The 23624-nt window shown below is 43.1% G+C and overlaps 2 protein-coding genes across 3 annotated transcripts in view; one reads left to right on the forward strand and one right to left on the reverse strand.

Annotated features, from left to right (window-relative positions):
• Positions 1-17427, reverse strand: part of kirrel3l (kirre like nephrin family adhesion molecule 3, like) — a 65627-nt gene extending 48200 nt beyond the window's left edge. Inside the window, exon 1 of one of the 2 annotated variants that reach the window (XM_034609917.1) lies at positions 17307-17427. In XM_034609917.1, the coding sequence (XP_034465808.1) occupies positions 17307-17328 (22 nt within the window). In that variant the 5' untranslated portion in view covers positions 17329-17427. The remainder of the gene's footprint in view (positions 1-17306) is intronic. The other variant, XM_034609919.1, reaches the window with a different exon arrangement.
• Positions 17428-17502: 75 nt separating this feature from the next.
• Positions 17503-23624, forward strand: part of nphs1 (NPHS1 adhesion molecule, nephrin) — a 61199-nt gene continuing 55077 nt past the window's right edge. Inside the window, exons 1-2 of the mRNA XM_034609913.1 lie at positions 17503-17625; positions 17747-17862. Coding sequence (XP_034465804.1) covers positions 17816-17862 — 47 coding nt within the window. The 5' untranslated portion in view covers positions 17503-17625; positions 17747-17815. The remainder of the gene's footprint in view (positions 17626-17746; positions 17863-23624) is intronic.

Here is a 23624-nt window from a genome sequence, read left to right on the forward strand (position 1 = left end):
GTCGTTCCCCCTTAAGGGTACAATGCAAACCAGTGCCTACACACAGAGTCACAACAGTCCAGCAGTGGCTGCCCTACTAGGCCCAGGCACAAAGCCCCGGCTACTGCATGTGTTCGACTGCCCTGCCTCTTCTGTGAGCATCTGGCCCGCCTTGGCCATTAGAAATGACAGGTTGACAATTGGCAGGCAGGATTGGTGTTGATGATTGTTCAGCTGGCACTGTCCTACCATGTGACAGTCTGTTAGTGTCTCCGCATGAAGAACAACGTGGGACTTATGTTCGCAGCACTTTGGGCATTGAGGGAAATAAAAAGCTGCACCAATCCAGCAACACCAGCAACTCCCCCACCACCACGCCGCTCTGTCCCCCAAGCAGACAATCCTCTTTTTTCCTTGGATGGCTTCGTTGCTGAGGGCTGGTAATAGTATGAGTGTATGTTTATTAAAAAAAAAGAAAGAAAGGGGCAAAAAACAGGCTGTTGAATTATACATATTCCTTATGGAGGGTGACACAGTAGGCGCTCTCAGAATCAATCTTGACGCTTGGATGGAATCATAGAGCGCACAGAAAATGGCAAACATTGCTGTGGCTCAATGGCCTGATGCTCTCATAAATATGTTTTTATGGCCCTGAATGAGTTGGGGCATGGGGATGTTTGGTGCTCATAAAGGTGTGTGTGAGTGTGTGAGACTGTGCAGCATACTGCTTCATACTAGGGGGTATAAAACATTCCTAATTTAATTAGCTTATACGATACGAAAATAAATAGAATGTCAACCATAGTTTAGCGTGTTATACATCATAAATCAGGAGTTCAGTGTGAGAAAAGGACTTGATTGTTTATATCTGATTGTTTCTCAGTCTGTCTCGCAGAGGATGCGATTACTATATACTGTATTGACCATTTGCACAACAAAGTTACAAATACATCTAATGCAACACAACACTCTCAAATCAAATCCTGCCTCATTTACGAGATCCTCTGTGGAAAAATTGAACATTCTGCTGTCTCTGATTTTTCATCCATCCTTTGGGTTAAGTGTTGTCTTGGGAACTCAGAGAAAAGCAGGCGGCTAGGAGTGGAGTGGGGTGAGGGAGACTGTTAAGAGGCTCTTGAACTATAGTCTACTGTCAGTGGAGAGTGCTGAATGAGAAAACTGTCCAAGAGGAGAAAAGAGAAGCAGAAGAAGCAACAGCTCCGTGGCTGGGATGATTTGTTTTGCTTGTCTACACCCCCTGAAGCTGCCAGGCTCCACTATCAAGGTAATACACTTGAGCAAAACTGAGCCTAGCTCCATACCATGCACATCATCATGGGATGGGAGAGTTAAAGCGGCTTTACCACTTGCCACGATGTAGCTCTTCTGCTCTCTGTGTTGTTTACAGTCTCTGTTTGTCAGTTCCCAGTTTCTTTTGTCTGATTAGGAATTTCACCATGTTCTCTTTGGTAAAAAAAACAAAAAAACAACAACCAAGCAGCCATCCGTTTCAGCTGTGATGTTTTTCTGCCTCATTCAGTTTGAAGCTACACCAACTGGCACACTCTCTTGCTTTTTCATGTTGTCCTGGCATTTAAGCTACAGCAAAAGCACTTTGAAATTCATGGCTCCAAAAAAAAGTTATATCCGTCCCCACTGATGTGTGGTGTCCACGGGACACGCCGCTATGTTTTGAACCTGTGTAATTTGGTGATCCATGTTGACCCTGTCTGCCCTATACCTTATTTATCTCCTGTTTCATTGAACCTTTGACAATCGCAAAGACTGCAAAAACTCAGGCTCTGGATGCTTGTTGTGTGTTGATGCAAAGGGAGTCCCATACCTCTTCCCTGTCCATCTTAACGCCCTTTAGCTCTCTGATGATTCACCTGCCAATAATCCAACGTGCCTCACTTTCACGCCTTGTATGCTCCAATAAAGATTAATATTAAGTTGAGGATTTAAATAGCACAGGCCAAACCTTGGCACCAGCTCTATCCCTTGCTCCTCACGTGGTTAGAAATAGCCAAGATCTGGCCTAAAATGTCACAGGGAAATGGGGATTAAGCTCAGCTTGATGTTGCCCGTCTCTCCACTGCCCTGCATTCCACTAGCACTTTCCCAGCAGCACTTTCACATCTTTGTGGGTCACATCACAGAATTCCTGTCATCAAGGGCGGCGGGTTTTAACGTCAGCGACTGTGATATCTCCTCCCCAAACCCTTCCCTCTCCCTTTTCCCTTCAACCGATAACAGCTAATCCTTGCCTCGTATTAAACTGTGACCAAGATCAATTAAAACCCAGCCTCACCCTGATGGCAATCTCCCTCTGCAGCAGCCAATGGTGAGAGAAGTTTGTGTGTGTGTCTGTGTGTGTACAGTATGAGAGTACACATGTGGATGTGCCTGACTGTCTGTGTTGAAGGAGAGAGCCATAACAGAGAGCCATCTCCATCCTCTTCAACGGGTTGCCATCGGTTGCCAAGCCTCAGGGAGAGCCTGCCATTGATTTCCATTGCCTCTTAACAGAGATGAAAGACAATAAAAAACAATAACAGAGATGATCACAACACTGTTGGCCATTTGTGCGTATAATGATTATCCATATCTTAATTAGTATTCTTCCCTTTGTTGTAATCATTTTTATTCATCACTGGCCTTATCATTGTTATGAATTCTGTAATAAAACTGTAGAGTGTTTATATGTGTGTTTGTGTGCTACTGCTGATACAATGCCGGCAAATGTGGGTCTACACCCTTCATTGTTCCTCCCTCTCTTGTTTCTCTTTTATTGGATCAGTCCAATGGAGATTTCTTGCACAAAGAGGATTCTCCCTGCCTATTGTTTTTACTTAGAAAGTTGAGTGTTAGTGGGCAGTATTTTCTGTTGCGTATGGTTTGCCAGTTTCATGGTGCGGAGTTGTTTCCAAAACCATTGGCATCATACGGAGACTGGTTGGCAGAAATTGAAGGCTTGGTCCTGGGGTGCCAAATGTGCTTTGGCGTGTGAGATGGAGGGATGGGTAGTGTGAAAGTAGGGAGGTAGAGAGAGAAAGTCAGAGGACAGGGAGGGGAAGCTGGTGAGCATGGTGGCAGGACAGGGCGGGAATAGAGGCGGAGTGGAGTCTCAAGCGTGCAGAGTGGCTGCCAAGCCGACTGTCATGTTAGCCACTGGGACTGGCTGCTGTGGGCCTCAGGTTGTTTTGGTATGTACATCAAAAGGACAGGCTGTGAACATGAAAACATAACTCATTTTCCCCCATCTATCCCATCTTTCGCCTCTCCCGCACTACTTTTTTCTCTTGCTCTTAGGCTCTCTTTTCGTCTTCTTTCCCACGAGAGGCACAGCCAAGGTGCTGCAGAATCTTTGAGCTCAGGAGGAGAGACAGCATGCCTGCAGGGTTGCCACGACAAAGTGCAGGAAGGACCCAGTAGAGGATAGAAGTGAAGAGGTGGCCAGAGGTCTGGGAGAAACAAGCCTAACTATTGTGTTGTCAGAGGTGACAGAGGAAATGTGTCCACCATATTTTCAGCACAACAGATGACCCAGAAAAACTAGACACACGCTTGTCACTGCACCACAAACCCAGAGGAAACTGCCATCTGCTGCCATTTTCACCCTCCTTCAATTGTGTCTGTGTTCCGTCTTTTACACTGCTGTCAGCACTGTTTCAATTACATCCTGCAGCTTATGTCTATAGTGGATTACTCCAGCTCGGTGTTCCCGTGTAAGGCTGTGGGTTGACTTGTGTTTATAGGCTATGCAGGGCTTTCTTCTTTTATTATAGTCCAAATACAATGGTATTCTTGGCCTGCAAGCGGTTCCCTCCCCTCCGCACCACAGTGTAAGAATGAAGTTGTGAATGATCCAAATCACAACAAAGAAATCCAATTTTGATTCCTTAATGTTTTTGTTTTCCTTCCCTTTTTTCTCACACATTTTGTTTTATTTTTAGTCGGTGGGGCTTTTTCTTCTCCAAGATTGCCTCTGCTTAGTTGTGACCTAGTTTATTAAAAGGGGGGAGTTTGGCCAAGCCATGGGAATCAGGGGCAGATTAACTTTCTGTTAGTTCTCCCTAGCACGGCTCCATATGTCAAGAGCTGCCGCTGTAAAAAAAACCACAAGTCACTAAAAGAGTAAAAATAATTTGCAGGGGTGAAATGCCTGCTTCAATTTAGCAGCTCCATCCCAAGCATGAGCATATGGAATGCTGAATTATGCTTTGCCACAATAATGCCACAGTTTAGTTTCTTAGCCTACACTGATAGTTATTACAGAATATTTGACTGCGGCACCACAATGATAAATGTGTTGTGCATCATCAGGCAGCATTGCGCGTCTCTAAATACAATCATGTTTTCAGTTTCTCACTTGCTTTGTGATAAAGAACAACACATGGAGATGGCGTGGCGAAATGGCCTTGCTATAACAAAATAGCAATTACTCTACCATTACTTCAAAGGAGAAAATTATAAGAGAGAATTTATAGCCAGTCTGTTTTCGACCCACTGTGTGTTGTCTCCATTATCAGCTAACACTGCTAGCACTGGAAACGTGCAGGGGAAAACACAAAGCAGCTCAAGAAGGTCAATCACAATTCTCTCAGTCTCCACACATCCCTGTAGCCCTGGTGTGTACTGTAATTGCATTTCTGAGGAGGTGCACACCACAGCACAAGGTTTTGTGTGGAGCTTCGTTAAGAAGTGAGTGGCTAGGAGAAGGAAACAGAAACGGATTGTATCGCTTTATTAAAATTGTATTTCCAGCTGGAAGTCATTCAGGAGTCAACAGTCAACTCCAATTTCCAACCACAGTCGCTGTCAAACACAAACTGTGCCAAAAAACACAACATCGCAACGAAGTGAAGAAGACGTGCGACTGATTACTTTCTGATTGGGAAGAATAAAATGCATTAGTGGTTTGCAGCTTATTGCTGTTTTCGAGCGATGGGCTTAAAACATGTTAGACCCACCTTGAGTCATCTGTCATCTGCCCTATATCTTCATTGTTTACCTTTCCTTGTGTTTTTCTGTGATTTTGCGTAAACACATCCATGTTATCCACAGCTTGCATGTAATTAAGCATATTCAGGAGTGATAACCTCATTGAATCTCAAAGCATTTACAGGGTTATCTGCCTGAAGACGGCTTACAAAAGAAATCTGGGATCAGGAGTAAATGACAAGAGGATAAAGGGATAGGAGATAGGAGACAGTGAGGGGGGGGGGGGGGAGAGTGTTCGGCTTCTTGTCCTTCAGAGGGTGGGGGCTAGGTGGTTATTTAAAGGGCTATGAACCATCTTGAAAGTGTTGGTTTGAATTTGTTCGGTCTTCGAGAAGTGCTGTGTGGATTCTGTATTAGTCAGGAAATGCTGCTTCTCACTTACTCAATCACATGCTCACACCAATGACCCAGTAAAACTGTAGCGTCCTGATCTGGGCTCATCCCAAGTTAAGAGGCAAATCCTTCTGAGCCTCACACATGGAAGGCCCGGTTACTTGCACACACACTGGACACAGAGGCAGATCAACACCAGTGAGATAACTACTCTGATAAAGCAGCGCACATCTTCACTCCTGTAGACCAGTTAGATTCTACCTTCTTTTTACAGTTATTTCTATCATCTGTAATTCAATATTTGCTGATGCTTCTACTGTTGCTCTATTGTTGTTTTTCAAACTATACTTGTATGTATTTTTACATATATATAGATATATCTTAAAGACAGAAGCCTCTAACAATTTCATTGTACCTGAGTAGGATGACAGTAAATATCTGTGAATCCTAAAACTAGAAAAAAACGCTTCATGGTAAAAACCACAAATTAGGTTTACATAGACAGCAATATTCAGAATATTGACCTTGTTCTGAATCAGACATGACATGACATATTCCATATTCCATATACATTCCTGTTATGTCACAGAGCATACAGTCTGATTATGACTCACATCAACATTTCGTCCACTACGTCAAACGTCCAACGTTCATGCAACCTTTCTGAAAATATCGCTATTGAGATGTTTGCACCCATCCAAAAACATCGTTTATTTCCCTTAAAACACGTAGTATAAGTTCGGTTTGTACCTCACTCCAAAATGTGACTTCCTTGTGGAGCCAGCCATCTTGTTTACACTCGAACGGAGGGCATGCGTCGTCAAGAAGTTGGTAACTGCTGTATGTTGATGTCACAAACATGTTATAATGCGATTAAGACCTATGCATGTCTATATGAACAATGACATAATACTGCACATGTCTTAATTGGATTATTGCTTATTCAAAGTATGACCTTATTCAGGTTAAGGATAGTTATAAGCAGTAGTTGGTTTGAACCTAAATACCGTGAGATTTTATTTGTGCTGGTGAGTGTCCTATAGTTAATGCTGCTAACTAAATCACAGATCTGGAGTTACGTCTTAATAGAGCAGGAGGACAGCACTCTTTGTCTGCCTCGCTCGTCCTCTCTCTCCCACACAGACACAGTGACTGTCTGTCACAGTCGGACTGCCCATCAGCAGCATCACAGGGAGGAATTGGGACCATCCCCCCTTGTAAAAATAAAATGGTTGTAAGGTTATAAAAGTGATAGTTATGTGACATGAAACAGTCAGATAGTTGGCTAAAAAATGTTTTTATGTCCAGATATCAGGCCAACAGCCGGTGCTTATGGAAAACTCTGATTAGAAGGGGAGCAATATGGTATACACAACATGCACTCATTTATTCTCATGCTACTACAATCATGCCAAACAGCGACAACAACAACTAGACGCAGGATGAAAAAAATAGTAAATGTGGATGTCTAAGGGAATAAATAAACCAACCCCATTTCTACTCATATGGTCCACTGTAGTGTGATGATGAATTCAAAAAGTTCATGAGTTTCCAAATGAGTTTCCTGATTATGTGCACACATTTGCATGGTGACACAGGATGGTCACATCCTGTGTATGAGGCGCTCAGGGTGGACAAAATGTTCCCGAACTAAATAGTCACTGGGAGCAAATGCTATGTAATGTGGAGTGATCTAATGAATGCAGAAATAAATCCCACACTCACAGTCAGAACACACGCGAGCACACACGCACTAATCACGACTGGTGAGTCCTGCAGGCAGATCACTCATCTACGTCTCTGCCTGTCATTACCTGCTCTGCTTCATGCGAGGGCAATCGGGTAAAGCTGCCCACTGCCTCTGCAGAGCATTACTGCAGGGCCCCTCATGGTGGTCGCCTCCTCCCCGCCACTGAAAAACTACCCATGGCTACTTTTAAACTTGTATCGGATGATTAGACTTGGGTTGCATCCCAGAACACCGCTCAGCCCCAGCAGGGATTCAGCGGGGAGCATCGCAGCCAATGCATAATTTCTCAAGATGGAGGGACTCACACTGAGCCAGTGAGTCCCTTTCCTGCAATGGAAGACAAGTGAAAAGCTTATTGGAGAACTAAATAAGACAGTATTGAGCAGATGAGAGAAAAACAAGATTGGGCCTTTTCTTCTCGACTCTTTCAGGCAGACTGACCAGTTTAGTACGATATCAATACGTTCACATTATTGATAAAGACGAGCAGGATACTTCCTTTCCCCTTATTCGAAGGGAATAAATCTCACTTTCCTACTCATGTCTCCCGTTTCACCTGCTCTCTACATCTTCTCCTTCATCTCCCTCATTCTCCATAAAGGGATGCTCAAGAACACACTCTGTAATTCTCTCTCCTCAAACTTATCCACATCTTAATTAAAGGTTTTATGGCTTCCCTAATTTTCATTTTGTATTCCTCTTTGGTTATCTTATCTAAATGCTATAATGGAAGGCAATTTTCTAAATCTGGAGAGAAAAACAGCATTTTTGGAACAACAGCAACGGCATAATGTTATGAAGATATTTGTGGGCCTCTCTATCTGCCAAATGAGGAGATTGCAGTCTCTTTCATCCAGTTCTAATCAACGCTGAACATGTGTGGAAACTAATGGTGTTTTTCTGTTTGGAAAACAGCACCCGCTTCACCTCTGAGTGGGACAGTGTTCTGGATTGAACAGATTATAGACTCTGCTGTACATAACAAAGGGTCAAACATACAAAATGTGCATCTTTTATTTTTAATGGCTTATGAATATTTAACTGCCAGGGTCACTCTGCAAAAAAATTGCACAGTGGAAATCAATAAATTGTTTTTTTAAATGGAAACCTGGGAAAAGCATTTAGTCTCACCAAAAATACTATAAATTACCCAGAGTTTAATCTCTTGAGCACTCTGCCAGGAGGAAAAAGCAGTCATTCCTGACAGCGTTGAGTGTGTGTGAGAGAGAGTTTGTATGCCTGTGTGCACGCCTGCCTATGTGTGTTCTTTATTTTCGGTTGCGAGCCCTCTGTTGTGCCTTTTGCAGTCGACTGTACTTTTTTGGGTGTCTGTGTGTACAGTGCATTACTTCATTCCAGCAGGATTTATGTTTACAGTATGTGTTTATGCAACTATAAAGGCATCTTTCATTCTGCCATGCTCATAAATTTAATTTCTAAGTCAAGAAACATGAAACAGGAATTAAAAAACAGACTTCCAGTGTGACTGGATGTGCGCCAGCACACTTTCAGCCAATTTTTTTCTCCTTAGCTTTTTTCTTTATCCAATACTAAAAGGTTTTAACTGGGGGTGATTGTGCAGACCTATCTGCCAAGGGTTTTAGGGAGAGCAGTGGTGTTACCATGGCGCTCGCACCCCTCTCGGGGTTGTAAACAGGAGCCAGTCATTCCCCATTGGGATAATTTTGCATGCAGGTTGGAGAGAGAAAGCTGCTGGCCCCCCCAATGCATTCCATCACCATCACCCTAAGGGTCCACTGCTCAAGCCTTATTTCGACACATAGAGGAGAGCGGGGGACAGAGAGGTTTGGGGGCATAGAAAAGGATGAGGGTGTCAGAAAAGCAGAAAGAGGGTTTTCAGAACAACTTATTGAGATGGATGGGAGGAAGGAATTATCAAAGAGATACAGAAGAAAACAGATGTGGTGAGTGGTGAAGGGAAGGGAAGAGAAATAGAGACCTATGTGTATGGAAACAGTCTGAATTTGAAAAAGGTAGAGTGGGATTAAATGCTCTGAGGGTGTAGCTGTCTGAATTTACATATGAGCAAAATTCTACCCAAGATGATTGCTCCTCTGCAGCCTGAGGGGGAAAACTCTTAAACATGAGATTTCAAAACTGAGCCCAAGACGACTATAAGCAGCACAATCTAACATCAGTAGTTCCTCCAAGAAAATGTTATCTTACCACCCTTAGTGGTCTTAGTGAGACCCCATAGAGAGTCCTTGGTTAGTGATGGGGCCATAGTGATGAGCAGTCACGATGCAGTGTGGGTCTGAAGCAAACTAGTGTAGCTTAGAAGCTGGTGTCTTATCTCAGGCCCAATTTTTTTTATTTACTTTTCGGAGTCCAATCCTTTTATCTGTGATCTAACCTGCAATGACGAGATAAAGCTGTGCTGACTTTTCCATAAATGCCCTTATCAGAGTTGTACAAGCTCTCCATTGCCAATGAGATGGGCAGGATGATCACTTAGCATTCAGTATGCATACCTTCACCTGCGCTGCCCTGTGTTTCACACACTCTTACCCACAGATAGAAAAACACACAAACGGGCGCACACATACTCCTACAGTACATGAACTCATACACAAAGCACAGAGGCACACACACACACACACACACAAAAAAACACACTTTTCCACTTGTGTTGCTGCGTCTACAGGCTATTCACGGTAATAGCTTGGGCTTTCAGCCCTAAGTGTGTTTTTTTTCTGTTCCAATCATACAATAGCGCCTGCTGAGCTGGCAAGTAAGAATATCAAACAGCAAATGAAATTCCTGAGAGCCGTCTGCACCAACACCAACCTGTAACATGAATTTTTCATCATTTGGTGTGGTAATATTACCTCATTAGAGTACTCAGGCAGCCATTCAATAAGCGTGGTCATTCTTCCTGCCAAGACGGGATCAGTGGTTGTATCTAAACAGCTCACTTCACCCCCCACACCCCAAAAATCCATCCCCACACTCATAATATCTTACTGTTCGTGCATTGCATTCATATTTCAGGAGCGCCATGTGTGACATTGAAGATGGACATGCATGAAACAAAATAGTGGGGATATTAGTACTTCGTTTCATGCATAAATCAAATATGTTCGATGAATGCATAATGCCCCCAACATACTCAATATTTCTCTCACAAACAAACACAGTCTTTCCTTTCCCGTCTGCTCGTCTGTCTCCCTGCCACTTTTTCATTCATCGTTGTTCTTCTGCTGGGATCAAAAGGTACAGACACAGAGCGAGGTGGGTGAGGGGTGCGAGGGGAACCTGTATTACCGCCCCACAATTGTGATATCTGTACAAATATTCCAAGCAGGTCTTAGAAAGTCGAAGTCACTCCGATCTGGTATATTCATTACTTCGCCAGCTCTCCAGCCGTATGCTCACTTGCAGACAACAGCTGCTAGCTCTTTTGGTGGGTTGAGCCCGGTCTCCAGGTGGAGTCAGGAGAAAACACCAATTTCACTCGGCTTCTATTTATTTGTGGGATGAAAACATCACAGGTTGGGACACTGAAAATCTGCAGCAGGTGTTCAGCACACGTGGTAAGGAAGGGCTAGCAGGTTATTTATTAATTTCTCTAGGTGGGAAAATATTTACATGTTTTTTCTGCTTTGTTTGCTGCAGGAGTGTGTTGTTGTTTTTGTCTCGTACATTGTCATTCAGTGGTGGTTTAACTATTTTCACAGCAGGAAAACCAGAAGATGATAACAGCCAGAACACAGATTTCAGAAATGATCCATGATAAGCAGCTAGTTTTTAAGAAAGCAAGTAGTATCCTGGAACTAACTTAAAGGGATGAATGGGTGACTACATTTACAAAGACACCAATTTTTTACGTTTACAATAGTTTACTCTGTGCTTTTTTGAGTCGCTCTCAAGTTTATGAGACGCATATTTAAACACATTGAAAAAAAACATTTTGCGTGCAGGATGATAATGTGATTAAGATGTTAACATGTCTACTTAATGCGACTATTCCGAGTATGACCTTTATTCGGGTTAAGGTCATCAGAAAATGCTGTTTACATGGCAGTGTCTTATTCAGATTATTTTCTTAATCAGGTTGATATGTGAATATTGATCTTGTTTTTGGTCAAAAATAGTTTTTAAATAAAAAATTTAGCTTGACTGTTGACAGTGATAGTAGAAAGTCATGGAGTTTTTAGTGCAGGGCTAAAAAAGAAGAGGATTTGGTGACAGGTTGGTGGAAAAAAAGCTTGACTTAATGGACAGAGGGTGACACAGGTTGCACAGAACAGCGATTAAGTGGCATCATAAATGTCTGTGTGTATGTGTGGACAGATTTTCATTTATCCTTATTTCCATTTTTTTGTCACAAGTTCGAAAATCCGTCTGTTTCCTTATCTTTAATTGCTGTAATTCTTATGTTGCTGTACATGTAACTTGTACATAATACATTTTGAATAAATCTGACATTATATGTTGTTATATCGCCTATCTACATTACTGTCCTTTTTTTCCAGAGCAAAAAAAGTAAGGATTTTCTGCCCCAATCTGTTCCTGTGACATAACTATGTATTTATATATGTTTCAACGGGTCCTAATCTACATTACACAGATTAAACATGAGATACATGGGGATTTGAGAAGATCAGGAACTGTTCAGAGACAGAAAAAGAAAAAAAAAATCTCTTTTACCCTCTTTTTCTCATCCCAATATCAAGTGCTGCTTTCCTCATAATCTTTTTTTGCATGTTCATGTCAAATAGTAACAAGTCCCACATCGTTCTGCTCTCATAAGCCCCAAATCCTTTATCTCTGTTGTTGCTGTGTATGATGCTTAGAACAGTGATGTTTCCTGCCCCCCCCCCCCCCCCCCTCCAAGCATACATTATGTTTGTTGTTCTAATCATCTTATTTACTGGTTATGGTCCCATAAAAACTGCCTCTGATGATCTCAGTCACAAGAATTCATAATGATGAGGCATGACGCTCATGATGGAATCAAGAATCACTCCCTGACTAACCTGTCTGTGGCACAGCTCCACGACTTCATCGTGCCCCGGCCCTACAGCACGCCGCGCAGCTTCGGTTTTTGTCTCATGCTAAGAACCAGATCTGGCACAAGGCCGCTTAACAACAACAGGCTTGTGCGCTGCGTCGCTTTATGGTGAGCAAGACAATTAGGCTACAATCAAAGCATATAGAGACCCAGAAAGACTTTCCCCCTTTTATCTCCACCAAATCCGATTCGAACCGATGAGAGCGTCTTCAAGTACAATGGTTGTACAGCTCTCTGAAAAGACATTTTCTTCCCGGCAGAAATCTTCAGAGAGCTCCATTTTGCCAAGATTTTATGTTTCGAGTATGAAACATGAGAGAGGGGAAAGAAAGAAAAATGACTGGTTGTATAATGAAGTCTCCCCGCAAATCCACTGATGTTTAATATCTCACAGAGAATAATATTTGATACAGTGCATGCTTCACGTCTATGAAAAGTGATAATTTTTGCTGCCGTAACACGCGAAAAATCACTGTCTCTCCCCATGAACAAAATCTATAGTAAGACACAGAAAGAAGCAGGAAGATTATTTTGAGGGAGGAATTGTGTTCAGCAACCATGGCTGCCTGTGTCTTGGCCTCTGTCAACCTTATTGCTTTGGTCCTGTTTCCCAGCTCCTCTCCCTGCTCCAATATGATAAGATTTACTGGCATGTCCAAATGGGTAATCTTGTTTATTCACTGTAGCTGTTTGGATCCCAGCATCACCAGGAGAATTAAAGGCTCTGAATCTCAGCAGGAGGTCAAGCGGGAAAAAAAGGAAATGTAGTTTTCCATCTCTATTCTGCCTCTGTGTTGGTGTTCATTAGTGTTGTAACATCTGATATTATTTTCATTGCAGCTTACTCCTCTGTTGTTGATCTCACTCTGCATATCTCTCTCCTGCTTGAGCTCTTCAACCCAGCATCCCCCAGCGCGCACGGGTTAGGGTTAGTACAGTGAGTGTGTGAGCATGAGTGCATGTGTGTGTTTATAAGAGAGAGAGAGGGCGGGAGAGACAGAATCCATCAGTACTGTATGCTGCTTTGCTCTCAACAGTGCTCGTTTGACAAGCCACATTTCAGATGCAACTCTCTTCTTCTTGAATCTATACCATTGATCCAACATCTAAATGGCGAATTTCTAAATTGCCACTAAATTATTTAATTGATCAGCTGGAAAAGCCCAGCGATATTTGGGCCAGAAGGGGAAATGGAGCTGACAGCCTGCGGGTTAAGCAGGGAGGTGTGGCCTGTCACATGAGCATGTTCTCTCTCTCTCTGCCAGAGATCTTCAATTATAAGAGGCTTGTACTGCTTTTGCATCCCCCCCCCCATCAATCCTTCACCTCTATTCATATAAGCCCAGGCCTTTACCACTCTGTCTTATGAGGGAAATCTGCAGACACCAAGAGTTGATCTCGTGCTTTTTCCCCGCAAATCCTCTTTGCAGATCTTTCTTTTAGAGACATTTGACATACAGTATTACAAACCATGTTACTTTATGGACGCTGTCCTCCTCTCACCCCAGGAAGTTGGAAGGTCAAGATCGACCCACATCTCAGCTCATCACCGCCCCCAGAATGTTGTGAAATAGGTTGAGCTTAATCTGTGATACGGTTCCGCCATCCTTAGATGAGAGGGGCATGAAAACAATCCCAGCTGAGCAGATGTAATCTTGGGATTCAGAGAGCAGCAATATGTAGCGACCGTAGCACTGGCACAACACGGCTCTGACATGGCAGCGTGCACGTCACGTGACAAAACAGAGTGCGCCTCTGTCCTCTTGGGGGCCGGCAATCTCCCCATCAGTGAAGCGGTTCACTCACCAAATCAATTCAGCAGCAAGGTAGAAACAAACCACACGGACAAGACATCCTCGGTGACAGAGAGCTTTCATTTGCTCTCTTTCTCACTTTCACTTCCTAATAGATAAGACATCAAGATACCCACAGGGAATTGTTTGTGGTGGTGTGTATCCATGTATGTGGGTGTGTGTGTGTGTGTGTGTGTGTGTGTGTGTGTGTGTGTGTGTGTGTGTGTGTTAGTGTGTGGGTGGATGAGATGGAGGGGTGGCAGAGGGGATGCAGGTTGTATGTGATTGCATCAGCCACAGTGGTGAATGCGGATTCCTGGATTTCACTCACGTATAGCGGGGCCATTGAAAGGAAACAGGTGGCGGAGTACGGAGGGGGCGAGGGAGGGGGGAGCTATTGTAATTAATGCTGCAGATGCTGCTTTCTGCAGCGCATCTGGGCAGTGCTCTCATTTCCAGAAATCTCCTCCAAATTCTCTGCAAATCCCTGCAGGCCTTCAGAATCCCTTTAAATCGCACAGCAACTTCTTCTATTTCCCCTTGTTTCTTGACCATCACCTCCTCCTCATTCCCGTAATGGGGAACTTACCCCAACCCCTTTCTCTTCTGCATCTGAAATATTTCATCTCCTCTCCAATAATTAGCTTTTTTGCACAGCCTTCAGTTTTTCCAGCCCCCGTACCCTCTGCTTAATACTCCTCCCAACTCCTCTCCCACTCCTGCACACCTTTGCACAGTTCAGCAGACCAGCGGCGTGTGTTTGTTGCAGTCACAGTGCTGGGAAGACCAGTCTCCTATAATTACGGTGTGCTCAGGATTAGAGTGAATATGCTTTAACATATTCAGTCTGGTATTATCCTGATATCCCCCGACACTGTTTCACAGGGGCGGCAGAGCTGGGCCAGGACGCCACCTCACCACAGACAGCATGCGGAGCACCAGGTGGAATACGGAATCAAAAAGAGGCAAAATGGGACCACAGGGGGTTCAGCTCTTCAACAGAGGGAAATAAATACACCAAGTTTGTATGTATTAAAGTGAAAGTGTTGGAGCCTTTTACATAAAACATAGGGCAATTTAGAGGGCAAGAGAAATAGCGGAAATGATATAGCGTATGCAATATTATCTGCTCTATTCCACCCCACTGTCATTTTGTAAAATTGCAACGCGCAATACTTTCAGGAGGAAAAAAAGGTAGACATATTTTGATTTGCATTCATTCACAAATCAAGGGCACATTAAAATGAGGGCAAAGAATTCAACAATCTTCTGAATTTTCTACGCTCTTATCTCCCTCCGCTCGGCAAGCAATGTGCCAACAGAGCGCTGGGGAGAGAAAAAAAAGCATCTTTGCATAAAATAGCAAGCGAGCAAAATCTAAAACAGTTGGTGAGGAACTCTAAATAATCACGGTGCTTTTGGAGATGAATACATTAGCATAACTTAGTCCCAGTGAAGTAATCACTCGTCTCAGGGTGAGAAGATCCCCTCCAGGCTCATCTCGCTCCTGCTGCTTCTTTCCCCCTGAGTTCAGCCTCGGCAGAATAACTGACCCCCTGAGAATGAGGAGTAGACGGGACACGTGGCAGGGAGAGGAACAAGTTGAAGACCCCTATTGGTTTGTAGCAAAGTGCCTTCGGCAAGTGATAAGATCATATGCATAGAAGGATAAATCCGCTACAAAGCATCGTTTGGTCGGCCTTTGTGCCCATATCACCATGGGAGTGACCACATGTACTGAAGAAACCCCAGTGTTCAAATGAAGCTTTGACCAAGTCCGCATGTGTTCATCACAGGGAGACTACAAGTGAAGAGAACAGCCTCCAGATAAAAAACAAAGAAATACTTCATATCGAAATGAATGGCGCAGTAAAATTTATGATTTCTTGCTATTGTGACAGATCCTTGTTGTGGCATGACTGCATTTTAATGTGAGCGGCTTTGATGTTTATTTGTTTTGTCTCCTTAATTTTGAAATTTAGGAAAAATTCCAGCTGCTGATGGTAAGTTTATATTTTTTCTGATATGCAGTAAAATATTGAGGAACAATTCAAAATGATTTTTAAATACTGGAAAATGCATAAAGGAATCAGTAAGCTAAACTGTAAAGCTCCCAGTGCATTCGTTTAAAGATGATATACCCAACTTATTCAGAGTGTTCAAAAAGCCCAACTAACACTCACTAACATCTGTTTTTTGTCTGCAACGGGAATTGATTGGAACAGAATTCACTCAGAGGTCACAACTGAAACATGATGACACGTATTCAACTTCTAAGCGATCTAACATTAGATGTTTCAGAGGCCAAGTAAGACAAGTCAGCAAAGTCAGTAAAGTAGATAATATGTAATTCAACCAGAAATATAGAAACACACGACTTAAACTCTTATCTATGTCAGGAGTACCAGTGGTGGAGGAAGTACACAAACATTTCACATGAGTTAAAATACACATTAAAAGTCAAAAAAAGTTAACTTTTCTACTTGAGCAAAAGTTAGTAAGTACTTGCTTTTGAGTATACTTTTCATTATTAAAATTATAAGTACTTGCCGAGTGTATATCCTACTTCCTAATGCATGTGTAACTACATCGTTATGGTTTGAGGTGTTTCTTCTTCACCAGTGATGCTGCCTCAGGTGATGAAGGAGGAGGAAGGGCTCTAATGTGACCTGCCCGCTCTGATAGCATCAGTGGACCAATCCCCCCCACCCCTTCTTATAAATGATTAAAAAAAAAACAATATGAACATTTAATGCAATGCATTGTAAAAGAAAGAGCAGGAAGTATAGATATTTGCTGATATATGTGGTAGAGAAAAAAAAAAAAGTGAAACTAAATAAACTAAATAAAATGTACTTTTTACAGTTACATCCCACCACAAAAGACTACAAGACCGATAGATAGATAGATAGATAGATAGATAGATAGATAGATAGATAGATAGATAGATAGATAGATAGATAGATAGATAAATTGAGAAATGAATGTGTTACAGCAACATGTCAAGGGCATTGCACATGGAGTGAAGAACAAGAGATGAATATGAATATGAATAAGAGACAAGCGTGCAAAACTGCAGGAGTTGTTTGCAAAGGTAAAGTCAGGAATATGGCTAAAACACAATATGAATATAAGATATACGCAAAGAAAAATCACAGTAATTGAAGGAGTAATCAGACAGAAACTATGGGGCTCGTGGTTTTGAGACTTGTCAACAGGTGAGTGAATAAATGACCAATAGATCATGGTGTGTCTCTCTCTGCTGATTACGTGATGCCCAGTCTGCAATAAACCTCCACAACATACACGTGACATCACACCCACACACACTCAGACAGAAGCAGAGACACGTTCAACCATCGGGGGGGACACACTCCCAGACGGACGTTGACTGAGAGTGAATGTGACTCACGTTGTTTTACGTCTGAATCCATTATCCTTCCTGTGATGGGGGTGAACTCTGCGTGTTTGTCCGAGGGGACGGTCACTGTTGTTGGGGTTGTTGCTGGCAGGCCTCGTGTCTCTTCCCCCCGTGGTGCCGGCTGAACTGCCTTTAGCTGCTAGCATTAGCATCGGAAAAACGAGTTAGCAAGAAAGTAGTTCCACGATGCTGTTGTGAGGTGACAGCATTGGATTCAAGCGTGCAATACCAACTTTGACCACTAAGCTTTGGGGTGCAAATTAGGGGGGGCGCTGTTTCACTCATTACAGAAAACATATCCATCTCACAGGTAGAGATAGTTTCTGCTGTGAGAGGCAGTTATGGCAGCTTTTGTTTTTGTTTTTTAAAATACACTGTGTGTTGTGGATAGTTTGGTTATATATTTTATAGCTTGCTTTTTTCGCTCACAGGAGAAAAATGACTCCTCAGGGATCCAGGCTTGCTGCTGAAGGAGAGCCGGGAGTTCAAGGTGGGAAGAGATGAAGAAGCTTCAGGAAATCAAGGATGATGCTGCCATTTTTCAAAGGTAATGTCAAAAATAATTATTAATATTATTGATTATCATTATCTGATGATGAGAGGTGTCTTATGCTGAACCAACACCCATCAATAAATAACCCAATTGAAGATAACAATATATGCATCTATATGTACTCTGAATATAGGCCTTTTAAAATCTATATTTTTCGCATAAGCATCATACATATTGCATTTAATTATACATATGCAAGATCAACACATCTTTGACGCTTTATTATAAAATATTTTTTTCTTCTTGCAGCCACAAAGGGTGACAATGTAAGGATTACCTTAAGCCACATTAATAAGTATTGTAGATATTTCTGTTGATTTAAATTACACCTTGTTGCCAGTACTACCTGACCCACTGGGAATCAGTATCCAATCGACAGCTTTCAGCTCGTGCTTTTGTTTTTATGGTCACTACACCCGTCAAATTTAAAGCAAACTCTACTCAGGCAGATGGAAGGCTAAGATACAGTTTGCATGGGCTTGCAGACCAAAGCAGAGCTGAAGACGAATATGCATTACCCATATGCATGCAATGGGTAGAGAATACATATATACGGTGCGGTGGCCCTGAGAGCTCAACGCACTGCAACTCACGGAAACGCTTGCAAATGGCGCACTACAACCAAATCCTCATAACCAAATACTCGAAACACGACCAAATACTCACGACAACAGTGTTTACTGGGGACACTAAAAATCACAAAATGCTGCACATCCATATAGATAAGGTGACTTCATCTCAAAATCTGTGTTGTTTTGTGTTTTTGTCCGTGTTGTTACTCTGCTACAAGCCAAAGCATGTGTGTGAAGTAGGGACACAGTTGCTCACGATGACGCACAGACCTTGTTATTGACAGTTTTGTCCTGCTGTAGATGTATAAACGGGTGGTAAGAGAGTCATACTCAAACTTTCCAAAACAAAGTCTCCTATCGCTGTCGTTTTTTTATTTTGAAGAAATGTTGCTGTTGAGCTTTTCAAATGTTTTCCACCATGCTTTGAGCAACACAGACCAAGTGCCACTGAGTCCGATCTGCAGGAAACACTGACGTACAGCACTTTGAGAGGAGAACGAAAATGTATTGTCATGTCGGGAGAACTGTGTCTTTATCCCTGGGTGTTCGTGTGGGTCATGGTCACAAAGAATATTCCCACTGAAGTTGCCTTTATTTAGATCCCAGTGAAACAGAAGGAGGCTAAAAGTGAACCTTTCCAATAGAGCTCCAGTCTTAGGGAATACAAAGCTCATTCACAACTGACAGAGAGCCGTGTGTATGTCATTGTGATACAGAAAAGTGCACATTAACATAGTCTTACTGAAGTTCCCGCAAGAGGCGCATATCTCATAGAATGCTGCCGCTTCTCTCATCAGTGTGTCAAATCTTGCATGACTCACATTGTGGCATATTTGTGATGCCTTTCCTCCTTTGTCTCTGCATCATGTGGGATGTATGCTAACTGATCCATTAGGGAAAAATGCACTATATTCTGCATTTACAGTAAATGTGATTGTATTTTGTGCTTCCGCTTGTCAGTCATCTCATTATTATCTCTCTCTCTCCTTGTTTGTACTTGCTGACATTGCTGCCTGTTGTCTCCTTTAATCAGAAAACGGTGTTTGAACAGCTTTTTTCTCTCCTCTGAAACAGAAAAGGTGTTTTTGACCCGCTGTGGGTTTTCAAGCATCTCAAGCTTTTCAGCATTGAGATCTTCCATAATGACTGCTTGAGGGATTCAAGGTCCAAAGCCAACACATCTCTTGCATGTACAATGAATGGCAGGGCTGCACGCTCAAGCACGCATGCAAAGCAATGTAAAGGAATCTGCTCAATAGCTGTTTTGCTGGGGCCAACTCTTCCTGTGCTGAAATGTGACACAAAAGCTGTCGAGTTGTGTACACTACAATCTGTCCAAGTTTGTCAGTTTTGACTTCAGAGCTTGTTGGCGTTGTTGGTGGTTGTTCCCTCAGTGGGATGGCCATACTTTTGTATGCATGTGTTTGTGTGTCTGAACTGTCGATTTTGCTTGTGTTCGTGTTTTTTGCACTGGTTGTGTAACTTGTGTGCATGAGTTTGGCAGAGAAAATGATCAGGATGGAAAAATGTGTTGGCTTACTGACGTGCTGGCGAGATCTAAATGAGAGCAAATGAAAAAGGAGGCCAGGAATAGAAGTTGTTGGATGAATGGATACTGAGAAGAAGATAAAAGGGTTTGATAAAGACAGTGACAGTGAATTCTCCATCGATGTGACAACCCTCTGATGTTACAGGTGTTATCGTTTAATCCGTCCACTTTCTGCAACTGCCAGTTGCTAACGCGTCACCCTCTCTCTTCTCATTCTTTGTGTGTGCCTGTGTGTGTTTCTCCTCTATCGTCTGTTTCCTCCAGCCTGGGTAAATGTCAGAGCAAGCTGCTGCTCTTCCCAGACCACGCCGTGGGAGACAGACCAACCTCATCGCCGTGGCAACCCTCTGTTCTGGCTCAAAGAAAGAGGCAAGGGTGGAGAAGAAAGGAACTTCTATGCCTCTGAACCCCCACTAGTTTCCTCATCCCCCCTCGTCCTTGTGCATTGTAGCCCAGGCCTGAACCATGTGGCCAAGCTCCCAGGCTCCACTGTGACTGGAGAAGAGGAAGAGAGGAGGGCTGCAATAGCTAAGTAGGTGATGAGGGATATTATCAAATCTATAAGTAAATATAAAAAGTAGAAAAAAACACTGCAGAAATATTGTCAGGGAGCATAAATTAATTGATGAAAGAAAAAGGCATTCTGTTTAATTCTTAAAGAGAAACATTTTGCAAAAGACATTTCTCATACGAGGTAAAGAAAGTGTAAAGAAAACACTAGAATTACAGAAGAGCTATTAGATTTCCCAGAATACTTCCCTGGCTCGGAGCCATTGTATTTGGTTTCAATTTATAGCAGCAGGAGGCAGCCTGATACCTTTCTTCTCTGGTAATGGCTTTCTTCTCCAAGCTGACTTGTCACCTCTAACAAGGACTGTACCTTAAGGGATTTCTGTGGTCATGAGGAGTAGTCGTATTAGCCTGGCCAAAGACTGTCACTCATATCCAAAGTAAAGACTTTTTTTTTTTATAACCGATTTGTGCCAGCACAATCGGTTATGGCACTGAGTTGAGCCGCTGAAATTACAGCATTTAGCTATTACCCTCCCCAGAGGGAGAGGTAGGGGACAAAAATCGAGAGAGAGGGAGGGAAGAAGAGTGGCAGTGGTGGTCAGAAGTGAGGAACCATCTGGTTGTAGGTGAGGGACCATATTTAACACTGGCGGAAGCCCAATATTGTGTCTCCGCTGCATCCAGGTTTCTTTCTGCAAATGTTCCAACTTCCTATCTGTTCATTTTGCTCCCTGCAGTTTTTCTCTATATCCGTTTAATATTCCCCATTTCTTTTTCATTTCCTTTGGTATCGACAAAGAAACGCAATCACAGATAGTCCATAAACTTCAGCATGTCTGTCAGCTGCATTATTCTGCTCTAATAGTTTTTTTTTTGTGTTGCTGTCTTATCAGTTCCTCTCTCTCTTACTCTTGCATTAGAAGCAACAGGAAAGTCCGCCTCTGACACACTGTTACTCACCCCTGTCCTTTTATGCAACCCATTTCATTTCACCCACGCCACCTTCATTGCAGGCTGTTGTTCACACTAAGGCTGCATCTATGGAGAGTACAGACGGCAATCATTCTCCTTCACCTTTGCCACGCTTACAGCTAAAGCTTGTACACAGTTTGTCAGTGTGTGTGCTTGTCTATGTGCACAAATGCTCAGGTGTGGATGAATGCAGTATTTGCATGTGAATGTGAGTATTCATCTGTGGAAGGACTGTTTTGCCAGTAATAATCAGTGATTACACATATGTGATTTCCTGTTCCCTCATTAGAACTAATATGCTGTGTGCATGTGCATGGAGGGCAGAAGGGGACACGCTTGCCGTGGGTGCTGTGGCAGGTGTATCTGAAAGAATTTCCATGTGAGATGCCCAGTTTTGGTTGATCTTAATAATATATTTTTTTGAAGGTGTGTGTGCATGCATGCATTTTTGCGAGCACGTGTCCTCTGTGTGTCTGTATGGACTTGTGCGTATGCATAATGGTGTTTTCTGCTCGGCTGGCTGTGCCGGTGTTCGCCTGTGTTCAGGTTGCACATGACCCCAGCTCCGCTGGGAGGTCTGTGTCTTTCATGTCTCCTGTTCAGTTCTCCCTCAAATCTGGGTCAAAGGATAAAAGAATAACCCCTATTCGCTATTACACACACATGCTGACACACACGCCGGCCTTTCTGGAAAATGACTTATCAGAGACTTGAGTGGTAACAAGGTGGCATTGTGGAGGACACTGAAGCAGACAACTTTTAAAATTCACCTTATGTAGCAGCAGACACACTGTCCTAAATCTAGATGTTGTCACCTCTCTCTATTAACAACAGTTATTCACTGCACCAGTTACTCATCCAGTCCTTTCCCTTCTTTCTTCCTCTGTCTGCCTCAGTTTATTTCTCTACATCTCACGGTTGACCTTGCGTTAACCAGATGAGAATGCTGGATTTGCAAGTCGGCAGCAAGTCGATTAGGGATGTGTTGTGGCTCAGTGTCTCCTGGCATCTCTGTGTCTGTCTCTTCATTTCTTTCCTTCTCCTTCTCTCTTGCTCCTCCTCTAGTAGACTTCCGTTCTTTCCCTCACTAAGCCTCTTCAACAATGCTGATGCTCTGCATCAGCTTCAACCCTCAGAGGAGGAAAGAGTCATGCTGGGGTATTTGTGCGTGTCAGTGTGTGTGTGTGTGCTGGCATTCATGGGCATGCGTGTGTGGCAGTTAGGGAAGATAGAGCTTGACAAAGAACAGAGCATCCTCAGTCCCTTGCGTTTCTGGGCAGTGGCTGTCATTGAGGTCTTTTCTATTTCTTGTAAAAAAAAAAAAAAAGACTGAGGGGAAGCAGGGAATTGCACTGGGACACCCTGCCTCTCTCATAACCTCAGCCCTGTGGGCCTCAGGCTTGCAGCAGGGCAGTGTGTGTGGAGGATGTTAAGACCTACTGCCTGTCATAGATAAAGGCTGCAGACCTCCTACTAGCAGCGGGACACAACCATCTGGGAGGACCACTTGCAGGGCCTTATTTCAATGTAATGCCCTGCTGTGCACCGTCTCATTCATACATACACAGCATCCTTAGAAATCCATGCGGGGCCAGGCAGGACCCTGTCAGATTGATGGAGAAGTCCACTTGGCACACTTGTTGTCCCCAGCAACCTTTTAAAAAAATCTGCCAACACAGCGAGGGTGCCCCTATCACTCCCACCCACCACCTCATTGACTCCATCCTGCCCAGCCAGAGTACATTGTTCCTGGACTATTCTCTGTCTATTGAAAAGGGGTGTAACTTATGTGTCATTGTCTAAGAAGTCATCAATGCCTGACAGGGGTCTATAATGCAAGAAAGGTGGATTTCTCTGCCAGCCAGCATGTTACAGACGACAGAAAGAAGTAAAGGCCACTCTGTGCCTCTTGCACTGTTCCAGCACCAATCAGTGTGATCACCCAGATTACACCAGCAGCTTCCATGTACCTCTCAATGTTTTAAATATTATGCTCTGCAGTTGTTTCAGCTGTGTGCAGCTCCTTGGCTTGTGGTCTGTGCATCCATCAGTTCAAGTGAAAAGCAATGTCTCTTCTCTTCTTTGTGCACCCACATGCTTTTTTGTTCTGTAATGACTGAAACTGTGCAGATGTGTAAGTTTCAAGATTA

Source organism: Hippoglossus hippoglossus, chromosome 16, assembly GCF_009819705.1.
Source record: "Hippoglossus hippoglossus isolate fHipHip1 chromosome 16, fHipHip1.pri, whole genome shotgun sequence".
Taxonomy (NCBI): Eukaryota; Metazoa; Chordata; class Actinopteri; order Pleuronectiformes; family Pleuronectidae; genus Hippoglossus; species Hippoglossus hippoglossus.